The sequence below is a fragment of the Anser cygnoides genome, chromosome 20 (assembly GCF_040182565.1).
Source record: "Anser cygnoides isolate HZ-2024a breed goose chromosome 20, Taihu_goose_T2T_genome, whole genome shotgun sequence".
Taxonomy (NCBI): Eukaryota; Metazoa; Chordata; class Aves; order Anseriformes; family Anatidae; genus Anser; species Anser cygnoides.
Window position 1 is genome coordinate 3459354 of NC_089892.1, and position 20216 is coordinate 3479569.

General features: G+C 48.4%; 1 protein-coding gene across 3 annotated transcripts; it reads right to left on the minus strand.

Annotated features, from left to right (window-relative positions):
- Nucleotides 1–371: 371 nt before the first annotated feature.
- PPP1R26 (protein phosphatase 1 regulatory subunit 26) lies at nucleotides 372–16485 on the minus strand. 3 transcript variants are annotated; one of them, XM_066980486.1, is made up of 3 exons: nucleotides 16318–16485; nucleotides 6186–10298; nucleotides 372–1636 (listed from the first exon to the last, which is right to left on the minus strand). In XM_066980486.1, the coding sequence occupies exons 2-3, from the start codon at nucleotides 10235–10237 to the stop codon at nucleotides 1588–1590; spliced, it is 4101 nt and encodes a 1366-aa protein (XP_066836587.1). In that variant the 5' UTR covers nucleotides 10238–10298; nucleotides 16318–16485; the 3' UTR covers nucleotides 372–1587. The 3 variants fall into 3 exon arrangements, with proteins under 3 accessions (XP_066836587.1, XP_047911645.1, XP_013044274.2); XM_048055688.2 differs by lacking the exon at nucleotides 16318–16485 and adding an exon at nucleotides 13371–14484; XM_013188820.3 differs by lacking the exon at nucleotides 16318–16485 and adding an exon at nucleotides 11984–12384.
- Nucleotides 16486–20216: the final 3731 nt, after the last annotated feature.

Sequence of the window (20216 nt, forward strand, 5' to 3'; positions counted from 1 at the left end):
AATGCTGAAAATTGTAGTTGTTGTCCCCAAGGGCAGTAAAACACTATAAACTGTCAAAAAAAATCATATGGCACAATAAGCAGCAACAGATTAACACACATGTTCACACTATTAAACACATAAGATAGAATTTAATGAGATTTTTTTCTCCAGAACATAGGAATAAAAGCTTAGTAACGTAAGGCTTGCTATTACAACATGACAAAGTAGCTACAAAATTAACAGGTTAAAGGTAGCAGTACATTTCTAGAAATGATCCCCCCAACTCCAAACTCTTGTATGTATTTTTTTAAATAGGACTCCTAACTAGTTAAGGCCACAGATTTAGCTGTGGGCGAAAAGAAAGTTAAATCCATGTTATCAAAACTGAATTGAGTAGTTCGGTAGGAAAAACACATGCAGCAACTTTGGTGCGAGATGGAAATCACTAACTTATGGAATGAATTTTACTAGAAATAATACCTTAGTTTATAAATACTGAATGTGATTAAATGACATTTAAATAGCTCATGAAACATTCTATTTAATTTATAGGCAGCATATACTTATAAATAGTAGAATGACATACATTACAAAAAATACATTCCCTTAACCTTTTCCCTTTAACTCTTTAAATTAATTCTTTAATAAACTCTTTAATCCTTTAAACTCTGGGCTCATATATATCATTAATAAATAAGATTTTTTAAAAACCATTTCTGTACTATTTAATGAATAACCAAAATGCATGTTTTCCAGAGGTATGTATTAAGCCTTTGGATGTTCAATGGTTTCTCGCAGACAGCATGTTCATCTTTCTTATCTGTCAAAACTACAACGCCTTAAGAAATTATTGAGAAAAAGACAACTAATCCAGAGAAAAAAAAAAAAACACTTTCCTAAGTTTTCTTGCAACAACCGTAGTTACACAGACAGAGAAACTGCATCATTTATCCAGTACCTGCACTGACAGGAACACCGTATCATATTTTACTTAAAAACTACTTCTGAAGAGAAACTAGCCTCTTTATGGATGAGAATCTCTGACCTTACCGGTTAAACATAATGATAGTATATATAAAAAAGAAGCATAGTACTATTCCAGCTGATAGCCAAAAAAATAAAACCAGTATCATATGTGCTGGTACCACAGCAAAGATAGTCTTCATTTGTTATAAACATTTGTATCATTTTTGTATAGTCTTATAAACTGTTTAGGAAGCATGACAAGATGATGAACATATTTGTAAGGTAAAGGTAAGGTAAACTATTTGTGTAGTTAAAGTGACTAAATAAAAATTAGAAGTCTAAGAACATGAAGTTCAAAACCTAACAGCACGTCACCAAGCCTGTACTCTTTTTTTTTTTTTTTAAACATTCAAAGATTCAAAGAATCCACCAGCAAGATTTCAGTCAAGGCTACCAAACAATCCCAGTCGTACACTGCAATTAATTTGGGTATCTCAAAGACAATAGCTGAAAAAACACCAACAGATTTGAACAAGTAAACATACTGAACATAGAAATGGGCCTGAGAAGTTAACATTTTTAACATTTAACACATGAAAATAAATAAGCAACCCTCTAGCACTCACTGCTATTCCTCTGTTAGACTCTAGACAATGCCTTGGGTTTCTCATAACTTCCCTTTCTTCTCCTGAAATGAAAAATGAAGGGCAGAATTAATACAAACAGTTGTGACAATTTTACACATATTTTTATCCACAGATTTTTCTGCAGGTGGAATAATTTACGGATGAAACTACCTCTTGAAATATAAATATAGTGGCTTTTGTCGCCTGTTTTCTACCTCTTTCCATAGCTGATCTGCAAACACCCACCTCTTTTCTTCCTTGCCTTAATTACTCCCCTTTTTGTTCCTGAACTGAAACCAGTTCTGCACACTGCGTACCTTGCATCACCCTCATATAATCTGTATCCCGAAACGTGGGGGGTTAAAGCTACCCCATTCACTTCCTGCGAGGTCAGCTGAGAAGGGAGCACTATGCAGGCTTCAGCTGCAGCCAGCCCCGAGATGTGCCTCTGCACGTGGGTTTGCTCAAGGCTGCACAAGTTTGCAGCTCCTCATCCCTTCTGCATGCTCTATTTCTCTGGATTCTGCTGTATCCTCGCTTAAGCACTTATGTTTGTTCACCTTACTTAGGTCAAAGGTGTACTTTCCCTGTTTTTACTTTCTCACATTTCCCTGCTTTTGTGGGCTTAAGATATACTGACCTGTTCAGGTGTTCAGAGGCCCAATACACTTATATTTTTTTTTTTAGCAATACCTGTACAAATGGAAAATACCATTCTAAAGATGACAGTGACGCATTTTACCACAGAGAATTTACCTGAAAGGCTCTTTCTACTTTTTATTTCGAAAACAAGGTTTCCAAATTTGCAGCTAGAATCACCTGAGGCTGCGCCGTCAAACCAGGGCAAACTGCAGTTCTCAGAGGTCTGAAAAACTTCAGCCAACCAACACAGACACTAACAAAAGGAAATGGTGGCAGAGGTGGTCTGTTTCTGCCTTTTAAAAAAGCAGCTACACGTTCCTAAAATAGCAGCAAAGAACTGCTTATAAAAAATGAAGGTAGTCCTCGTGGTCCCCTGAGGATCCTTGAAGATTGCTTTTCCTGGAGCACAGAAAAATATAGTTGCTGTGATAAAAATAAAACAGTGTACTCGTTTTCAAAGTCCTGAACGAGCACAGGTTTATCTGAGAACTCCGGTATTGCAGTCGGGGTGCTGTAAGTTACCAGTAGCCACAATAAGCAGTTTGGTAACTAAACAGCCAAATGAGATTCATGCTTTGAATGAAAAAATAATTATGCATTAAAAAAACAAAAACAGCAGTCATTTAAAAAGTTAACTTCTTTACTTTCTTGATTAGAGCTGAGTTCGTGGCTCCATGTGCATGCTGCCATAGAGAGAGGACGAAATTAATTCCCTGGGAGGGCCGAAATCACGGGAGGAGGAGGTTCGTTCTGGGCACTCAACCAGTGCCTTGCAGCTGTCACTGGGGATGCCAAGAAAGGGTCGGGGGGCACACAGCCTCTGCCCGCTCTGCAGTTGGCTGCCTCTTATCATCGGTATCAGTAGGAAGGAAAAAAATACCCTCACCCATTTCAGTACCGCATCTGTGGAGACTCAGCCCCGTGCGATTTTTTCCCTCCCAGCCCGCAGAGGAGCTCAGTCTCGCTGCCTCCCGGGAGAACTCCAGGGCTGGGTGTTGCAACGTCCCTCGGGGGAGCATGAAAGCACGCTCATCCTCTCCCCACGCCATCAGGGGCTCCTGGACTCGCTGCTATGGCAGAAAAGGATCTCGTTCAAATTCTGGAGGCTGCAGCTGTGCTATGAGGATGCCACGCAGTCCCACGCGGAGTGCTTTCCACCTGAGGCACAGGTCTCACCTGCTGAGCAATGCCTCCGAGGGAGGGAGGAACCCCTCGTGCTGCTAACGGAGCGCGGCAAGCACAGAGGGACTCCACTTCTTGACCGTAAGTGCCAGGAAACAAAACTGCTTCGGGTTTTGCTAGGATTGCAAGCACCCTTCTCACCTCCAAGAATATGCACTTTTTTTTTTTACACCTATATATTTTGTAAATTCTCCTTCTACCTTTTTTAAGAACGTTCCCTTAGAGAGTCGCATATTTTAGGATGTGGATTCTGCCTCAGTCCCGAGGAAAGCACAAGCTATTGTCACAGGGGATTACAGTCTCGGGTTGCTGGTGGCTGAGGACAGCAGGATGCAAGAAGCGAGAGCAGCAGATGAAGTGAGATGCTGTTCCCAGGCTCAGCTGACGCAAATGCCGTGACCGACTTTGCAGGAGACATCCTTCACTCAGAAGTGTTACCGGCAGAAGTTAATTGCGTCTTTGGACAGGAGGGAAAAGCTGTGACACAAAAACACCACTCGCTACTGATGATGAGAACAAACCATAGGAGCACTCTGGTTTCACGGTCCATGGTCAGAACCCCGTTTATTAAACATTATAAACTTATCAATGTACACCATTTCCTATATACAAATCAAGTTTATCAATTTTAAAAAAGTGCCGCTTGAAATTAGCTTTTATTTAAAGCACAAGGTAATCGGAATTGCATCTTAACTGGAAGTGAATCAGTTCACGAGTAGTACTGAGCACACAGACACATTGACAGGGGCACAAGACACCTTTTAAATCTTAAATGGTGATTTACTGAAAATTTTGAGGAGAAACATTCAGCTTATTTCATACAAACAGTACATAGTGCTTCCATCATCTCTATTAAGCACAGTTTAATCCTTTTAAAGCAAGGTACTCTGAAAACTTCTATTTTAAAATACCAGCCTATTTACCTATTCCAAACAAAAGGCCTAAATCCTGCAACCGACTCAAGGCAGACAAAAATACATGCCCGCGTAGACTTAGTGCAGGCACGTGAGCTAAGTAAAAAACACTTTCCCAAGGTATCCTACCACAAAAATGAAATGACCTAGCATACTGATCTCTTAAGCCAACCAACCAGCCCAAGGACTACAAAAAGGTGGCCAGACAGTAAGAAATGTCAAGTGACCACTACAGACGTGTTTAAAATGTAACTGCACAACAGTATAACCACACAAAGGATGTTCTTTATTTCTCTACAAGCCACGGTTACTTTTTCTACTCTACGCTACGCTGCACTTTGCCAATATTCTGCGAATGCAATCACATTTGGGGATACTAAGCGATACTGGATCCATTCTTGACTGCTTTTGCTCCGTTTTGCGACGTTAAGGCCAGCCTCCAGGAAGACTGCTGAAGTGATTAAGAAACCAAGTGACGCTAAATGGTAGTTTGGCTGAGAGAAGTTCTGCAGAAGACTGGATAAAGAGAATATTGAATCAATTCACAGGACAAGATGCAAGAACGGACTACTCAAAGGACTTCACTACACACAAACGAAAATGAAAGAACCAGCCAACAGCTTAAATCCACCCCTTTCGGATTTTTCAGTGACACCGGTGTGGGGACACTTTTATTGTGATATGAACGCACTACTTCAATGTCATTTAAAGTCAGTACAAATAAAAAGACAGTAGTGAAAAATTGCTTTATTCCGGGTGCTGGAAAGAGAGGCAGAGAGAGCTCTATCAGTATGAAAGAACAGTGCTGAAAATATCCTTGGCGTTTACGTTAGGAACTTCCTACGGCAAACCTAGCTTTGCTCTATTGCACAAAAATTGTAAATGAGAAAAGTTCACAGAAACGTAACATTTTAGAAACCACTTTTGAAAAAGGAAAGTAAGGGCACTCGATCGAAGAAAGTCATTCGGAAAAATCAAACCCCATCTCTGGGTAACTGCAGGGCATCAGAACTGGACTCGAGAGCAACGAGGAAATGGTTTCAGCCTTGCAGGCCCACGAGTACGTAAGTAGTGAAATCCACAGAAATCGTGTTGTCTAAGTAGACATGCTCCTTCACTTTCTTTCAACTTCAATTGTGCTTTGAATCACCTGCTAGCAGGAGGTTTTCAGCATTCGAAAGGGACTTTCAGCGGCTGCTGAGATCGCCTTTACACAGGCCGTGTGGACAGACTGACCCACTTTGTTTACCTGGATCTGCGTTTGGACCTTCACGGATGGATCTCCGCACCCACAGCTGCGCCGCTGCCGCCGGAATTCTGCTCAGCGAGCTCACCCAACAGTCCTCGGGGTGGGAGAGCTGAGACCCGCGCGTAAAACCACTACAAAGGATTGTCCTAAGGCAACTCGAATGTAAACAAATGGCAGATAGTCTGCTTCCGACGCACAGCACTCGTATTAAACGCTGTGTTTTCCTAGGATCTCTCAACAGATTGCCAAGTATGTTCTGCGCGCAAACAGGTTTCCTTTTAATATATGATTAGAGGCCTCATAATTTAAAGCATGATCAGCCAGCATCATCTTATCTACAGTAACTACAGCATCCTGTAGTCATGTAAGCCCTAAAAATCATTATAAAAAATATTTCCTTAGAGCGCTTTAAATAATTTACAAAATTCTACAAAACCTAAGTATGTTTATCCGTGATATCCCTGTTAAATAGATGCCTTTTTCACATTAGTGTGTATATGATATACATATATCAGCCTCTCCCACCATCTCTCCTTTCATGTCTCAAGTTTTAATCAAGATAATTATAACGACAGTTATTTTCTAAAAATACTGTTATTGTGGGGGAAAAAAAAAAGTACTTACATATCTGAAACCTTTACTTTCAAGAGGGAATCTGGGCAGTCCCCTGTGGGTACGTCAGTAAATTTTGCACAGTTTTTGTCTAGAACTTCCTGCCCTTGGTCCAGTTCACAATCAGCTTTCCTATTCTGCAGGGCAGGCAGCTTTCCTTCCAAACTGGATCTGGATACCTGAATTTCTTCCTGCCTGTCACTGTCCTGGTGGAGAACTTCTTCCTTCTTAACGCACGCGTGCACACTGTTACCCACGCATGCTCCTCCACTAGTTTTATCCGCTGTTACTGTTGTTACAGTTAGTTCCCGCAGCGGGCAACCTGAACTTGGGTCTGACACGCTGTCCTGCTGGTTATTCTCTCCATTACTGCACCCACGTATACTCTCCTGACACGTCTCTCCACTAACTTTATCAGCTTTTACTGCTGCCACACCGTGTTGTGGGAGAGGGGGACCTAACTTCAAACCTGCCCAGCTGTCTTTGTGGATATCTCCTTCCTTCATACGTATCTCTGTGTTCTCAGCTTTGGATGTTCCTCTGCAAGCCTTATCTGCTGTTACTGCTGCCACGCTCTGTTCCTGCGAGGGGAGACTCAAATGTGAATCTGAGTGGTCTCCTGCAGTGGCAGCCTTTTGGCAACCCTCAGCTTCCCCTGTGATACACAAAGGAGCAGCCTCCAGTCTTTCACAGCTTTCTGCTACATGGGGACCTGATGCTTCCACAGCGAGCTTCTGAGAAGAACTGGATTCTTTTATTGCTGCCTTATTCTCCCCGCTAAATTCACCTTTTGGCTGGGAGGCTTCTCTTCCCTGCTTAAGTACGTCCGTATCCTGGGAATCTACCTCCGTTCCTAATGCACTGCTCTGGCTGAGCGCCTGCTCTGCTTTTTGCTTTTTCATCAAAAGCATGGATTTCTTCCTTTCCCGAGCGTACTTGAGACCCGCGATAAATTTACTCGAAATTTTTAAGTGAAAGGTGTTCTTCCTTTTAGATCGAGATTTCGCATTAGCTACTTTTCGTACTTTGCAACCTTCATTTTTGCTGTTTTTAGCTGGAAGTGTTTTCCGCACAGGCTCTGTTTTAGGGATGTCCTTTTTACCTGTTGCGTTTCCAGATAACTCACCAGCAGCACCACCTTTAACCCCCCCCATTCCTTGTTTAGCTTTTGACTGACCAGTAGTATGAAAATAAATATTCTCCGCCGAGGGAGCAGCTTTCTCACTGTCAAGTAACATTGCACTTTTCCCTTCCGTTCTCTGAGAGTTCTTCGACTCGTTGGCTTGCTGGGACACCTTAGTCTTTTTACTCTGACCCAGCGAGAGGCCAACCTCATTTTCAACTGGCTGTTGCTTTGCTTTTCCTTTATTAGCAGTTTGTTTGGTCACCCTCAATAGGTCTAGAGCTGCATCATCTTTCTGCATCTCTGAATTGCTTGCAGAGTCTTTAGCTTTTTCTGCCAAAAATTTCCTAATTTCTTGTTCAATGCTGTCGTCGCTATCCACTGAACTGCTATCATCAGCGTCGGATGCAGCTGTGAAAGTACATTTTTTATTCTTAGCTACCCGCAGGTTATTCTGGTTTGAAATTGGTTCGGGTTTATATCCTTTTTTAAGCTGTAAATCAGACTCTAAGTTCTTAACGGCTTCTGGCCTTTCATTTGAAAGTTTGACATTTATGTTGTCTGGAGGATTTCTGATTGCATTCTCTTTCACAGCTTTTCTAGATTTTGACAGGCAACTTTTCAGTAGCACAGGATTTTTACATTTCCACTCATTTTGTTGGAGGCTACTAAATTCATCCAGCAGCTGAGCGTCTGTCTCGGTAAACCTAACTCTCTTCTTGCACTGAGATTTCTGCTCCTTAGACTTCTTCTTTAATTTTCTTTTAGACCGTAGAAGGTCCTTGATGGCACTATCAAGGTCCTCATCACTATCCAGAGAACTGCTCTCATCAGCTGAACCGTCTCTCTCTTGAGTTTGGATGGTATTTTTCATAAGCTTTCTCGCACCACTCCGAACCTGCAAAAAAGGATTTACAGAATCTAGGGCCACGTATTTGTCAGCAGATCCGCACAGCTCAGAAGAGATCAGCTGCTGCTGGGTAGTCTCCTTGCTGTCGAGCCTCCGAGCATCACAGAGTTCTTCAGGGCTGCTCGGGGCACACCCCCCGTGGAGCAGAGGAGATTTTGAATAGGTATCTGGCTGGAAAAATCCCGTCCCCAGCTGTTCAGGTGCTTTTGATGCATCTTGTTTCACTATTCTGCCTTCCCTTTTAAGTCTCCTTTTACGACTCAGTGATAGCTTCAGTGTTTTGGGAAGAGAAGGCTCAAGAGTACCAGTAAGGCTGTTTTGATCAGATGGCAAAGGCATCTGGATCGAGTGTGACAGGCTGGGAGGCTTTGTTACGAGGCTTTCCGACTGAGCTTTCAGAGCCAAAAAAGCCCTGATTTCTTGCTCTATGCTATCATCGCTGTCCACGAGGCTGTTGTCACTTTCACAATGGGAGGATGAGAGAAGCTGGGGAGAAAAGAAGGAGTCCGTAGCGAGGGATCTGTTGTCACTTCCCATTTGGGATGGCATGATTGTTTTGGAAATATCAAGGATAGCTTCCGCACACATGAGTTCTGCAGATGTGTCTGCCCTGCAAGAGGCCTGCAGCGTGAGCTCACAAGCAGCAATCTTGTTTTCCGGAGGTACAAAGTGTCTGGCTTTTTTCAGTGGTTTAAACAGCTTGTTAAATTCATTGCTGGTGCTTTCTAGTTCTGTCGACTTCGAATTAATCTCTTTCCTTTTGTTGCTGATAGGGTTTTTATGGAGTTCTGGTGAGGCACTTTTTGTTGAGCTAATTGTCAGGCTTGCAGAAATGTCGGCTATCCCCTTTGCGTCAAATTGTTCCCTTTGCAAAAGGACAGAGCCTGTTGGGTGACCTGCCTCCTTCCTGATCTTCTCTAGCTGGTAAAGCTGAATGGCTTCTTCAATACCATCATCGCTACTCGAGTCAGAGGCGTGCACGCTCTCGTTCAGAAGCGCTCCCCTAGTTTCCCAGTAATTAGCTCCGCTTTCTTTATTTTGCTGCATTAGCCAGGGCTGGCTGGCAGTGGCCATTTCTAGATACGCTCGGTTCACTTGGTTGAAATCACCGGGCTCTTCCTGGATTTTAGCCTTCAGACACTTGGACTGCGTGCTGGTTTTCCGTAGCTTGGGATGGTGTCTCAAGAGGAGCGCGTTACAATCTTGCTTCATAGCACCACAACTTGTTTTGTTTGTCGGTTGTTTGTTGCTTTTTAGGACAGACCTCACCTGGGAATCTTTTTTATCCTCCCCGATTACACACTTGCTGATTTCTTGCTGCTTTTTCTCATTCAAGAACTGCACTATTTCAGCTTGTATGCTTTGTTCAAAGGAATCATCACTGCTGATGCTTTGAGGGGAAGCAGGCTGTAGCCTTTTACCAAGCCCCAGCTGGTCAGAAAGGTACTCTTCAGAGAGCATCTCTGCTTTAAATTTCACAGGTAGCAGGTCACTAGACATTTTGTTCTGGGAGAATTGTCTCTTAAACCTTTTGTCTCTGCTTATATTTTCAGAGCACTCTGCATTCCTCTGTAACGACTGGTCACTTTTGCTTTTTGCTTTCAAGTACTCTTGAATGGCTTCTTCTATACCTCGGTCAACAGAGTCGTCACTATCAGAATCAAGCAAGAGAGTCTCAAATCCCACATTCACTTCCACTTCAGCGTCGTCTGAACCAGCAGGACAACCACGCTCGGTATATTTAGGATGCTTTCGCAGCAACGTGGTGCTGGATGCGACCCTATTACCGGTGCCCTTTTCTCCCTTTTGTTTCTTCTGCATAATACAATCATACTCATTGTTCATACCCAGGGGAGACTCTTGACTTTGCAGGCTGTTTATGATCATCTGAACTTTTGCGCTTACAGAGGTTCTAGTGACGTTCCCTTCGGATTCGGAGAAGCAAACAGGGTATCTACAATTCCTTGCCGGCCCAAAGGACTCCCATTGTGTCTGAAGAGCTACCAAGGGAGAAGCATTCATAAGGAACATTCTAGCAGGCAACAGCAAAGTCCACGAAGGAGGCGTTTTTCAGACTGGTCTCTCTTCCATCCTACGATAAAAAAGAAGAAAATATTTTATTACTTGGAACTTTTCAGGAGTTAGATACGTAATAATACTCGGTAGTAGAAACTCTAAACCCAGGACAGCTTTTATTAGTTCTGGCTGGGTATTAAACACATACAGCAGAGGAACTTGGGCAGCTCGAGGAGAAAGAAAGGGAACCTACTTCTTCCTGAAACATGCTATACCGCAATAACCCCGAGAGAGAAACCATTCTGACCTCACTGCAGGATAAAACTTTTTGGTAAACACAAATCTTCAGGAATTTGCGAGAGCAGTATTATATTATAAACCCCAAACAGCGCAAGGCCTGTTTTGTGGGACAGTGAAAAAAATCGTCGACAGAACGACTGACACCCCAAGCAGAACTTCCACGTGGTCCCCCAGGCACAGAAGGTTTCACCTGCAGCATCGTTTGGTGGGATGAAAACAATACCCGGCTGGCACAAGACATACAGCAGTCCCCATTAAAATAAAATACCGCAGTAGGGCTCTTCTACAAGCCCGATACACCGTCTCCCCTGCAAACTCAGCAAGTTCCAATGGCAACGTGGCACCGCACTCTACCAGCCTAGAGACGTGCTTTTACCTCCGAATTCTCTCCAGCTTTACTTTTGTCCATTATTCTCCAGCTTTGGTTTCAAATCAATCAGTTGCAATAAATATTTTAGAGAATTTATTAGATTAAATAATATTTAATAATATTTTAAACTATCATTCTTAATATTTAAACTAATATTTTAAAGAATGACTATGGTCATAACTCCTTAAAACTTATAAATGTATTTGCTACTGAGAAAAAGATAACAGACAAGCAGGGATGACAACGCTTTATCACTTTAAAAAAGAGCACAGCGCTCCAACACCGATTGTAGTACAACGTGACAAATGCTTGTGTCAAAAGTATTCTGGGACCTGTGCTCAGGGATCAGTTTTATTGCCATCTTGTTGGGAGACTACAATATTCTTGAAATCTTATTGACCGAGGCAGAGTCACCCTGAACGTGCCTTACACAATGTCCACAGGGTGGTTAGCTCTGAAAACACAGCTGATAATGTTTTGCCTTTCCACTCGCTGATTCTCTGCAGAAGAACATCTTAGCATCTTAACGCATTTTAACCCAAACCTTTGGCTCTGCACATCCGTTGCTGGTTTTCTATTCCTCAGTATTAATTAGTTTCAAAACATCAGTCTTGCAGAATTAAAAATTTAAGTGTAGTGATCAAGAACATCCTTGCTTGATGGCTGGTACTTGGAGCAACATGACACGCTGTTTAAATTCCACCTTTTCAGTCAACTGAAGATAGTTTAGATTTACTTCTGCTCTACACTCGCCAATGAAATCCAAGCCCTCCCAGCCTTTCACATACAAAGCCACGAGCTACCCTGGGAAGCGTCTCACAGAAGCAGCTGAGAAGCCTGCTGTGATGCAGGTCACAACTGAAACTTTTAGAAAAACGTGAATGAACACAAGTTTTCTAAAACAGTCTCCAACACATCCACTGGGGCAACGATAAATTAAAGACGGTTTTCCTTCTAATAAGCAGCAAAGATTCAGACAGACAGAAATTAGAATACCTAATTATCCTGAAGAAATGCAATTAACATACTTAAGATTCCAGCTTCATAATTTTTTTTTTTTTTTTTAAAAAGCCTATTTCCTATTAACCTACTTCCACAGTTTCCAGAGAAGGGGCAAACGTCTTCATTATCCCACACTCGGACGGCTGTGGCACTACAAACATTACACAGCATCGAGATTAACTTTCACACCACCCCTTGGGGCCATGGCCAACACCCTAGTGGCAGCTGCTGAGAGTCAACTGCGCACTGGTAAATCAAAGGGACGCGCGTTAATAGCACCTGTATTTATTTACCACCTCTACTGCCGAAACATGACCGCCTTTGGAGAGAAAACACGATGGTTATTGTGGCTACAGGTAACGCACACCGTGATGCTTGGGGCTAGGAAGGGATGCTGAACCCCAGCCACGGCCGATGGGGGCAACTTTGCTGCTCTCCAGCCATGGCTGATGGGGACAACGTTGCTGCTCCTTCCTCACCCAGGTGAAAACCCTCTCTCAGGCACAATTCATGGAATCGCAGCCTGGTTTGGGCTGGGACAGCCCTCGGAGCCCACCCAGTGCCACCCCCTGCCTTGGCATGACCCCACCAGCCCAGGCTGCCCAAAGCCCCCCCAGCCAAGGCGTCACATCCCTCATAATTTCTCCGTGTCCCCCAACTCCGTGCCTCAGTTTCCCCTCTGGGGGCAGGAGAAGGGGAAGGGCGGTGCAAGGGGCCCGCGAGGAGATGGCGGCAGGCCTGTCACCAGCCCAGCGCCCGCCGCCTCCTGGGGGGCTCTGCACCCACAGAGGGGACAACTGGGGGTCGTGGGGGGGGTCCTGCCCACTGTGAGGTGGCTTTGAGGGACACCCACGGAGGGTGTGAGGGGATGTCCCAGAGGCTGTGCGTGAGGGGACACACAGGGACACCCACCGAGGGCGTGGGGGACATGACGGGGGACCCACCCACCGGGACACCCATGGGGGCTGCTGTGTGAGGGGACACCCAGCTGGGGGGCACCCACAGACGGCGTGAGGGGACATCCCGAAGGCTGTGCGTGAGGGGACACACAGGGATACCCACTGAGGGCGTGAGGGGACACGAGGGGACACCCACCCACCGCGACACCCACCGGGGGGGGCACCCAGGGGAGGGCGTGAGGAGCCACCCCCCACTCCGGCCACCCCCAGAAGAACACGAGGGGACATGAAGAAGCCGTGAAGAAGCCCCACACCGCGAGGGCACCCACCGGGGCTGGGGGGCCCCCCGTTAGCAGCCAGGGGACACCACCGGCCACCCCCCGGGGCCAGCGGGGCCGCCTGCGCGGGGCGCCCCCTCCCTCCCTCCCTCCCCGTGCCCGCGTCAGGCCGGGCCGAGCGGCGCCGCCATGGCTCCCCCTTCCCGCCTTCCGCCGCCCTCAGCCGGGCTCGGCCTCGGCTTCGGCCCCGCCGCCTCCTCCTCCTTCTCCTCCTCCTCCGCCCGACCCCCGGCCCTCACCTGCTGCCGCCGCGGGGGTGACCGAGGCGGGGACGGGGGACGGGGCGGGGGGACAGGCAGCGGCGTCCCGGCGGCTTCCCCGGGCCGCTCGCGGCCGCTCCGTTGCGCCCCGTTGCCGAGCTCCGAGCGGCCGCTGCCCGCCGCGCTTGGTGCAGGGGCGGGCGGCGCTTCCTTCCCTGCCCCCGGGGAGAGGGAGGCATGCGCCGCAGGGCTCCGCCGGGGAGGCGGGGGCGGCCGGACCGGGCCCTCGGAGGGCGCCGGTGCTCGCTGAGGGGACGGCGGGGACCTGGGGGGGAGCGGGCCGGGCAGCACCGGGTCGGGTCGGCCCCGCCGCCGGGGCACAAAGGGAGGCACGGCCGGGCCGGCAGGAAGGAGGCTGGAGCCCTCGTCATGGGTCTGCTGCGGGGGGGGAGGAGGAGGAGGAGAAGGAGGCGGCCGGTCCCGGTGGGGCCGGGGCCTGCTGAAGCACCGCGGTGGGGTCAGGGCGAGGTGTGGGCCTCGTGCCTCGTCCAGTGAGCTGAAAACACGCGTGGTGGGGCCCCCGGGGATGAAAACACGCGTGTGGGGTGTGTGTCCCCACGGGCTGCAAAGCGCTGCCCGCAGGACGAGGAGAACTCGCAGCGCTTCCTTCGGGGCGCGAAGGGAGCTGACAGAGGGAGGAAAGGCTGAAAACATCAGCAAAGCATGCCACTTGCTGTCCCAAACCTAAAGTTTGGGATGCAATGCTCAAGCCAGTTATAAGAGCCAAAGCCTGTTTTATTTGTTTATTTTCTTTCCAGAAACTTTCCGCTACAAGTACAGGTTACCCACTGGAAAACCCCTGTGCTTTCTGGGGTTACGGCCGTCCTGACCCACCCATGACTGTTCCCTCCCTGCAGAGCCACGTCCCTGCCGATGGCATTACGGATCCCAAAGCACCAGAATCCTCCCCTGTGGGACACCCATTTCAACCTGCTCCTTCACTAAAAACTGCAGGATCACTCATAGCTCTTGGTTTCTACATCTTCACAAGCCCTTCCATTCTTGCTTTCTGTTAAATAATAAAATCGGCACCTTAACCCCAGGCGCTGCCTGTTTTCATTTTGCCAGTGCGTTTTATAGTCATGGTGCTTGAATACCTTTGATAGTACAGGTGAAACTGGCATCTTTTGGCTGGGTGTTACTGAAATCACAGGGAAAATGCTCAGGTGATGAAACATCAAGCGAACAGCAGTGGGGAACAGCAGGTACAAAGGGTCCCAGGACGAAGTGGGGTGGCAGCTTGTGGCCGTGCAGACTAGACACTGTGCTCCCATCCCGCTGGGCTCCTCTGCAGTAAGAGGAATTATTCCCAATACACAAGGACGTGGCAGATGTCAGGGTGGCAGATGTCAGGGCCCGTTGCCTTTCATAGGTGTATCACACAATCATTTTCCGTGTCCCTCTCCATTCAAAGCTCCAGGCTCTTTGCATGAGCACAGTGGCTGACGCTGCCACTTCTGCTGCAGCTTTGACAGCACATCGCAGCCCCGCAACTCAGGAGAAGTTTAACTCAGAGTTAGGGGACAGTTTCCTGATGTGGTGTTACACATCAGCGAGAGTTTAGCTCAGCTCCAAGGTGAATCCATTCTGTCCTTGCAGAAAGAGAAGGTGTTGCTGGAGCTGGTGTTGCTCCCAGATTGAGCCTGCCCTGTCCCTGGCACAGGTGCAGGGTAGGTGCTGGGTGCTGCAGTTCTTTGCTGCAAGGCTTTTTTGATGTTTTTGTGCTCAATCTTCAGCAATACATCGCAAGATGTGGGGCTGGCGTATGCCACGTGCTGTGGAAGGTTTTCTATCTGCTTTCACCCTGAAGGTGCTTCTTCTGGGGAGCATGCAGATTTTCAGCCTGAGGCAGAAGGAATTGAGCTCTTTCCTAGACTCCAATCTCACATTCTAATCTTTTTTTTTTTTTTTTTTCCCCCCAGGAGTCCCTTACCTACCAGACCAGGTCTGATCCCACTTTTATTCAGGACATGGGACAGGACCATGTTTCAAACTGTCATACACATAGACTCAGCTTAATTTATCTCCTGCTCTTACAATAAATAAAACAGCTGGGTTTTTTTTTTTTTTTTTTTCCCCTGGATATGCAATAAGCTTTTATATTCTGAAATGGCTCGCTTGAACGAAACTGCTGAAAACAGCACAGCCAGCATCTGTGTGCAGAATAAAACAATGAACATGCTTTTCCTTAGCTGCAGAATTGCAGCCCGGAGGTGAGGAAACTTTGCTCTTTTCACCATGTTCCTCCTAATGCCACTCCAAAGGAAAGAAAGGGCTCTTGTATTCATGTATCCTCCCAGGCCAAGTCAATTTGCATGTGAATGCACTTTAAAAATAAAATTAAAGTCAAAGCTATGGCCAGAAGCCTGATAAATGTGCTTGTGCACATGCAGTTGCTCGGAGGGGAGGGAGGCTGGCTGCTGCTGGAGAGCACTGCTGTCACTGGCGGCGGTGGCATTTTATGGCCCTGCAGAACAAGTTGGCCTCCATGTGCATCCTTTCACTTGAAATAAAAACGGAGCCTCTCCCCGAGGTCCCATTAGGGATGATTTGTCTTCCTGATCCATGATCTTTGTGGAAATGAGAGCAGTGGTCCCCATCCACACGTCCCTGGTGGATGGATGACAAAGTCACCAGCGCTAATTGGACCCCTTGTTAGGACGGCTGGGATGGCAGGGAAACGTTCATGTTTTCGAAATGAAACATCTTCCCTGACCTCAGGATCTGCTCATCCCATTTGCAGCTTATTGCAGGGGGTAGGAACAGGCTCTCATTATAGGTGGCTCCGGACACATTAGAGGCGAAAGCTGCTGTGGGTTATCAAGGCTGAAAACAGAGTTCAGGTGATGCCTTTTTTTTTTTTTTTTCCCTCCAGAACGAAAAAGGACAAGATTAAAAACAAAATAGTAAGAATGAAAGGACTCACCTCGCAGATGTTCCTGTTGTCGGGAAACCTGTGGCTTCAAGGCCAATTACAGTCCTCGCGTGGAGCGGTGTTCGAACACCAGGCATTGCTGAGCTGCTGTTCCGCTGGGATGTGAGTCACATCCGATGCCAGCCAAGGGCACAGCCACGTCTAGGATGTGGGGGAAATCGATAGCCTCAGGTTCTGCAAACCTTTTCCTCTGCTGGTGGCAGTTGTGAACTCACCAAGCGTGCCGTTGAGTTTCGGGGCAAAACCAATCCATTAAAGTGAAATCCTGCCAGGGCCTGTAAGTTTTTGGTGGAAGCAAAGTGGGAGAAAGGATGTGGAGTGAGCATGGTCTGAACCTTGAGCTCAGCTGGTATATGGGGTCCACATATCACGAGGCTCCACCGAGCTTCAGGAGGTCCAAAACTTTTGGCAAAAAAAAAAGCAGTGCAAGCATTGGCTTTAAATAAATTGAGCGGGCGGCTTCTCTCTGCTCCAAAACAGGGCTCAGGTGGGGCTCGAGCACCTGCTTCCCTCTTGCATGAATTTGATTGTGCTGTGAGCACACCCCAGGGCAGTGGTGCTGGCCCCACTCCTGCGTCCCCCCCTTGGTTCAGCCCCTTCAGTCTGACCGCAGGCGGCGCATCAGATGGAGTACAACTGCATCGTGTAGTAACATGGCAAATTGAAGAGTTTAGTTGTTATTTAATAAATGCCAAGGAGACTCATGAGGCCTTGAAGTTATAATAGAAAGATCTAATTTAGAAGAAAAAAAAAAAAAAAAAAAAGGAATAGAGATGCCTGTGAAAGCTGCCAGCCAGCGGCGCTGGATATTGAACATTTCTATTTACCCTCCGAGCGGAGTGAGCAGCCGTAGCTGCAGGGCTGATGCTGCCGGGGAAATGGCATCAGGGGCTGGTGGAGGGCTGGGGTCCAGCTCTCGGAGGAGCCAGCACAGCTCCCACAGCCACAGGAGGCTCCTCTCCGTCTTGCCTCAGCAGCCTCCGTTGTAGTAAATCAACCTTGCATGTCAGATTTGTATTTTATTTTTTTTTTTATAGAGACCCGCTGGCTCTGTGAAACACATCCGGTAGAAAGTATAGCACAGAGGCATGGTGACAGAACGTGTTTAGTGGTTTTGAGTCAAATCCGGCAAACTTCCCGTTCGTTACTGACCATTAAAATGCAGCTGAAGGCCTCCAGGGTGCACGACTGCCTGGTTTTGAAGATGACCCCTTTCCATAGTAACTCCTGGGTGTCTGGCATGAGGAGACAACCCGAGAAGTACAATGTGGTGCCAAGAAGTTTGACTGAAACCCTTACAAATAAACTCTCTATCATATGGTGGAGAGCTGTACAATTGTGAAGTGATGGCACCTCCCTTACATTCTGGAACTAGAATCTTGTAATGGTTTCGGCTCATTCCTACCTAGGTGTGAAATGAGACCTTTTTCCTGTTTACAAGCACGGAAATATGCCATATGGGCTCCCAAGTTTCCTTTACCCAAGCCTTTCTGTCGAGCTCGGTGGCCTGTCCTGGGAGGCAGTGCCAGCAGCATCCTGCCCTCGTCACAACTCCGCTTGTGCCCGTTTGGTGTCACGGTGCCACCGGCTGCCTCCAGCCCTCGCAGAGCGGAGATGTGAGCCTGAGAAGCCCCTGCGGCACCCACGGAGCAGGACCCACGCTGTGGGTGCTCAGCGGCAGGAACCCAGGGCTTTCTGCTGGTCGCAGCCACCCCTGGGACCGCAGGCTGCTCCTCCCGGGGCCGCAGGCTGAGCACACGCAGCTCTCGCCCCAGCAGTTTGCAGGGGGCTGTGTTTTAGCTCCTGTGTCATCGCAGCCCTCAGGTCAGCTCTGTGTGCTTGCAGCGGCACCCTCCTGCTTCTCCAGCACGTGCCTCGCTCCCTGGGGGCTGCCAAGGTAGAGCTGGAGCCACAACAGGTCCCTTTCCACCTCATCCAGCATCCTCTTGGGAACGAGCGGTTGGAGTTGAGTGCTGAAGGCTGGTGCCAAGCCATCGAGCAACATGCATGCATGGGACCGGGACAGCTCGCATGTTTCCCGCATCTCAGGGCTCGGGAGCACTGAAGAACACGAGGGTTCATTCCGAGACAAAGTCCCTTTTTTTCTTTTTTAATGAACCTTTTGCAGTTTCCCACAGCAACACTTTGATTTTGGCCACGGGCTGGGATATGAGGGCATCAGGTGCCGCGAGCCGTGGTGAAAGGCGATGAAAAGGGGTCTGGGAGCTTCAGAACGGACTTTTTAAAGGGCAAGATCAAAGCTGTACAGCGGGATTGCTGCTTTCCCCACCACGCAAAGAAAAGCCATAATGAAACCGAGATGCTGCGGTCGCGATACGTTTCAAAAGGAAACAAACCCCTTTGACTTTGTGCTGCAATTGCTGCGAGCTTTGAGGGGACCGGGGGAGGAAAAGAAAACGCCCTGTGCTCTCCAGCTTCCCCCGTTACAGCTCTGCTGGCTTCTGGTGAGAAGTCCCAGCAGGGCCACAGACTTGTCCCTGCGCTGCTAAGCGTCACATTTGCACAGCACCTTTCTGACCTGCCCAGGAGCATCCCTGCAGCCCCCTCAGGGCAGTGCTGGGGACCCGCTGGGGGGCTGGAGGCAGCCTGGGGTGCGCCTGGATAATGCCCAGGCACCGCAGGCATCCCTTGGGATCACGGCACGGGCTCGATGTCGCATCGGAGAGGCTGTGCCCTGCCGTGCCTCCCTCCTGAGCTGATCTGGGAGCAAAGCGCCTCCTCCTGAGCCACGGGGTGACTTCCTCCACCACGGGGCAGGGGCTTTTGAGGGCTCCCTTCTGGCACCTCCCAAAGCTCGCAGCCGCAAGCGCCGAGGCGCTGAGCCCCAGAGACGGGGCTGTCAGGAGGCAGCCGGCCTGCAGGCTGTGTGGGAGGTTGGAGGAGCTTGTGTCCTGCAGCACTGAAAGAAACAGGAGCTTCGTTCAGCTCCACCTGTGATGCGACTCCACCGACAGCCATGCGGGAGCTCCGGATGCCCGGCAGAGCCGGCTGCAGCACCCTCACAGCCCGCTAGCTCCAAGCCAGCTTTTTCAAAAGGCATCTTCCCCTTTAGGAAAGCTTTTCGGATCACCTTCAAGGAGTGCTCTCTATTTTTAGCGCTCGCGGACTCTCTTGGCTGCAAACAACTGAAGCCTCTTGCAGCGAATTCACAACGGGGTTGCTGGCAGGAGTTCAAAGCCTCCGACCGGAGCACGGCACAAAGGGATCGCCTTCCCCCTCGAGGTCCCCGTGGAGCAGGATGAGTCCGTGCTGCCCCCACAGGACTCTGCCACCACCCTGGTCGCACTGGGGTGGCCGGGGAGGGGACAGGCCGGGGCTGTGGTGCGCAGCGGGGCTCGCTCGCCCACGGCTTCGCAAATGCAAGACGCGTTTCGTGCGAGCAGGCTTTGATTAAGGGTTTGCGAGCAACTGCTGCTCGGCTGAGCGGCCAAAATGCTGCATTAAATAAGGTTTGGATCAAAGCAAAAGTCACCACTGTTTTGAATTTTCGAACTGGTTAAAAAAAAAAAAAAAAATCCCTGCTGGGACAGCAAAACCACGCAGCTCTTTGACCTGGGCTCTCCTCCAACAAACCAGTGCAGCCACCCTTGGCCAAGCAGCCAGGCGGAGCAAAAACCTCCCGGCTGCTCTGCGGGGTGCGGGCACCTCCCAGGAGCCATTTCAGACTGGTGGGAGCAGCATTTGGCAAATATCCCCAAAGTATTTCCCTCCCCCAGTCCTCATCCTGCTCCCAGCGTGGGCCAAAGTCACCTCCTGGTGCTCCAGGGGCTGACTCCCCGCTCCGTTCCCCAGAACCGTTGGGGATGGAGAAATATTAACTGAGCACTGCCAAGGGCTTTGGGGCAACGGTGCCAAAATGGCTTCGGGAA

Excerpts from the sequence above, each read along its gene's own strand:
- PPP1R26 (XM_066980486.1), bottom strand. The coding sequence starts at position 10,237 with ATGTTCCTTATGAATGCTTCTCCCTTGGTAGCTCTTCAGACACAATGG. Across the intron at positions 1,637-6,185 it reads AAAGTAAAGGTTTCAGATAT|GAGAAGAAAGGGAAGTTATG; the intron begins GTAAGTACTTTT and ends TTTTCATTTCAG.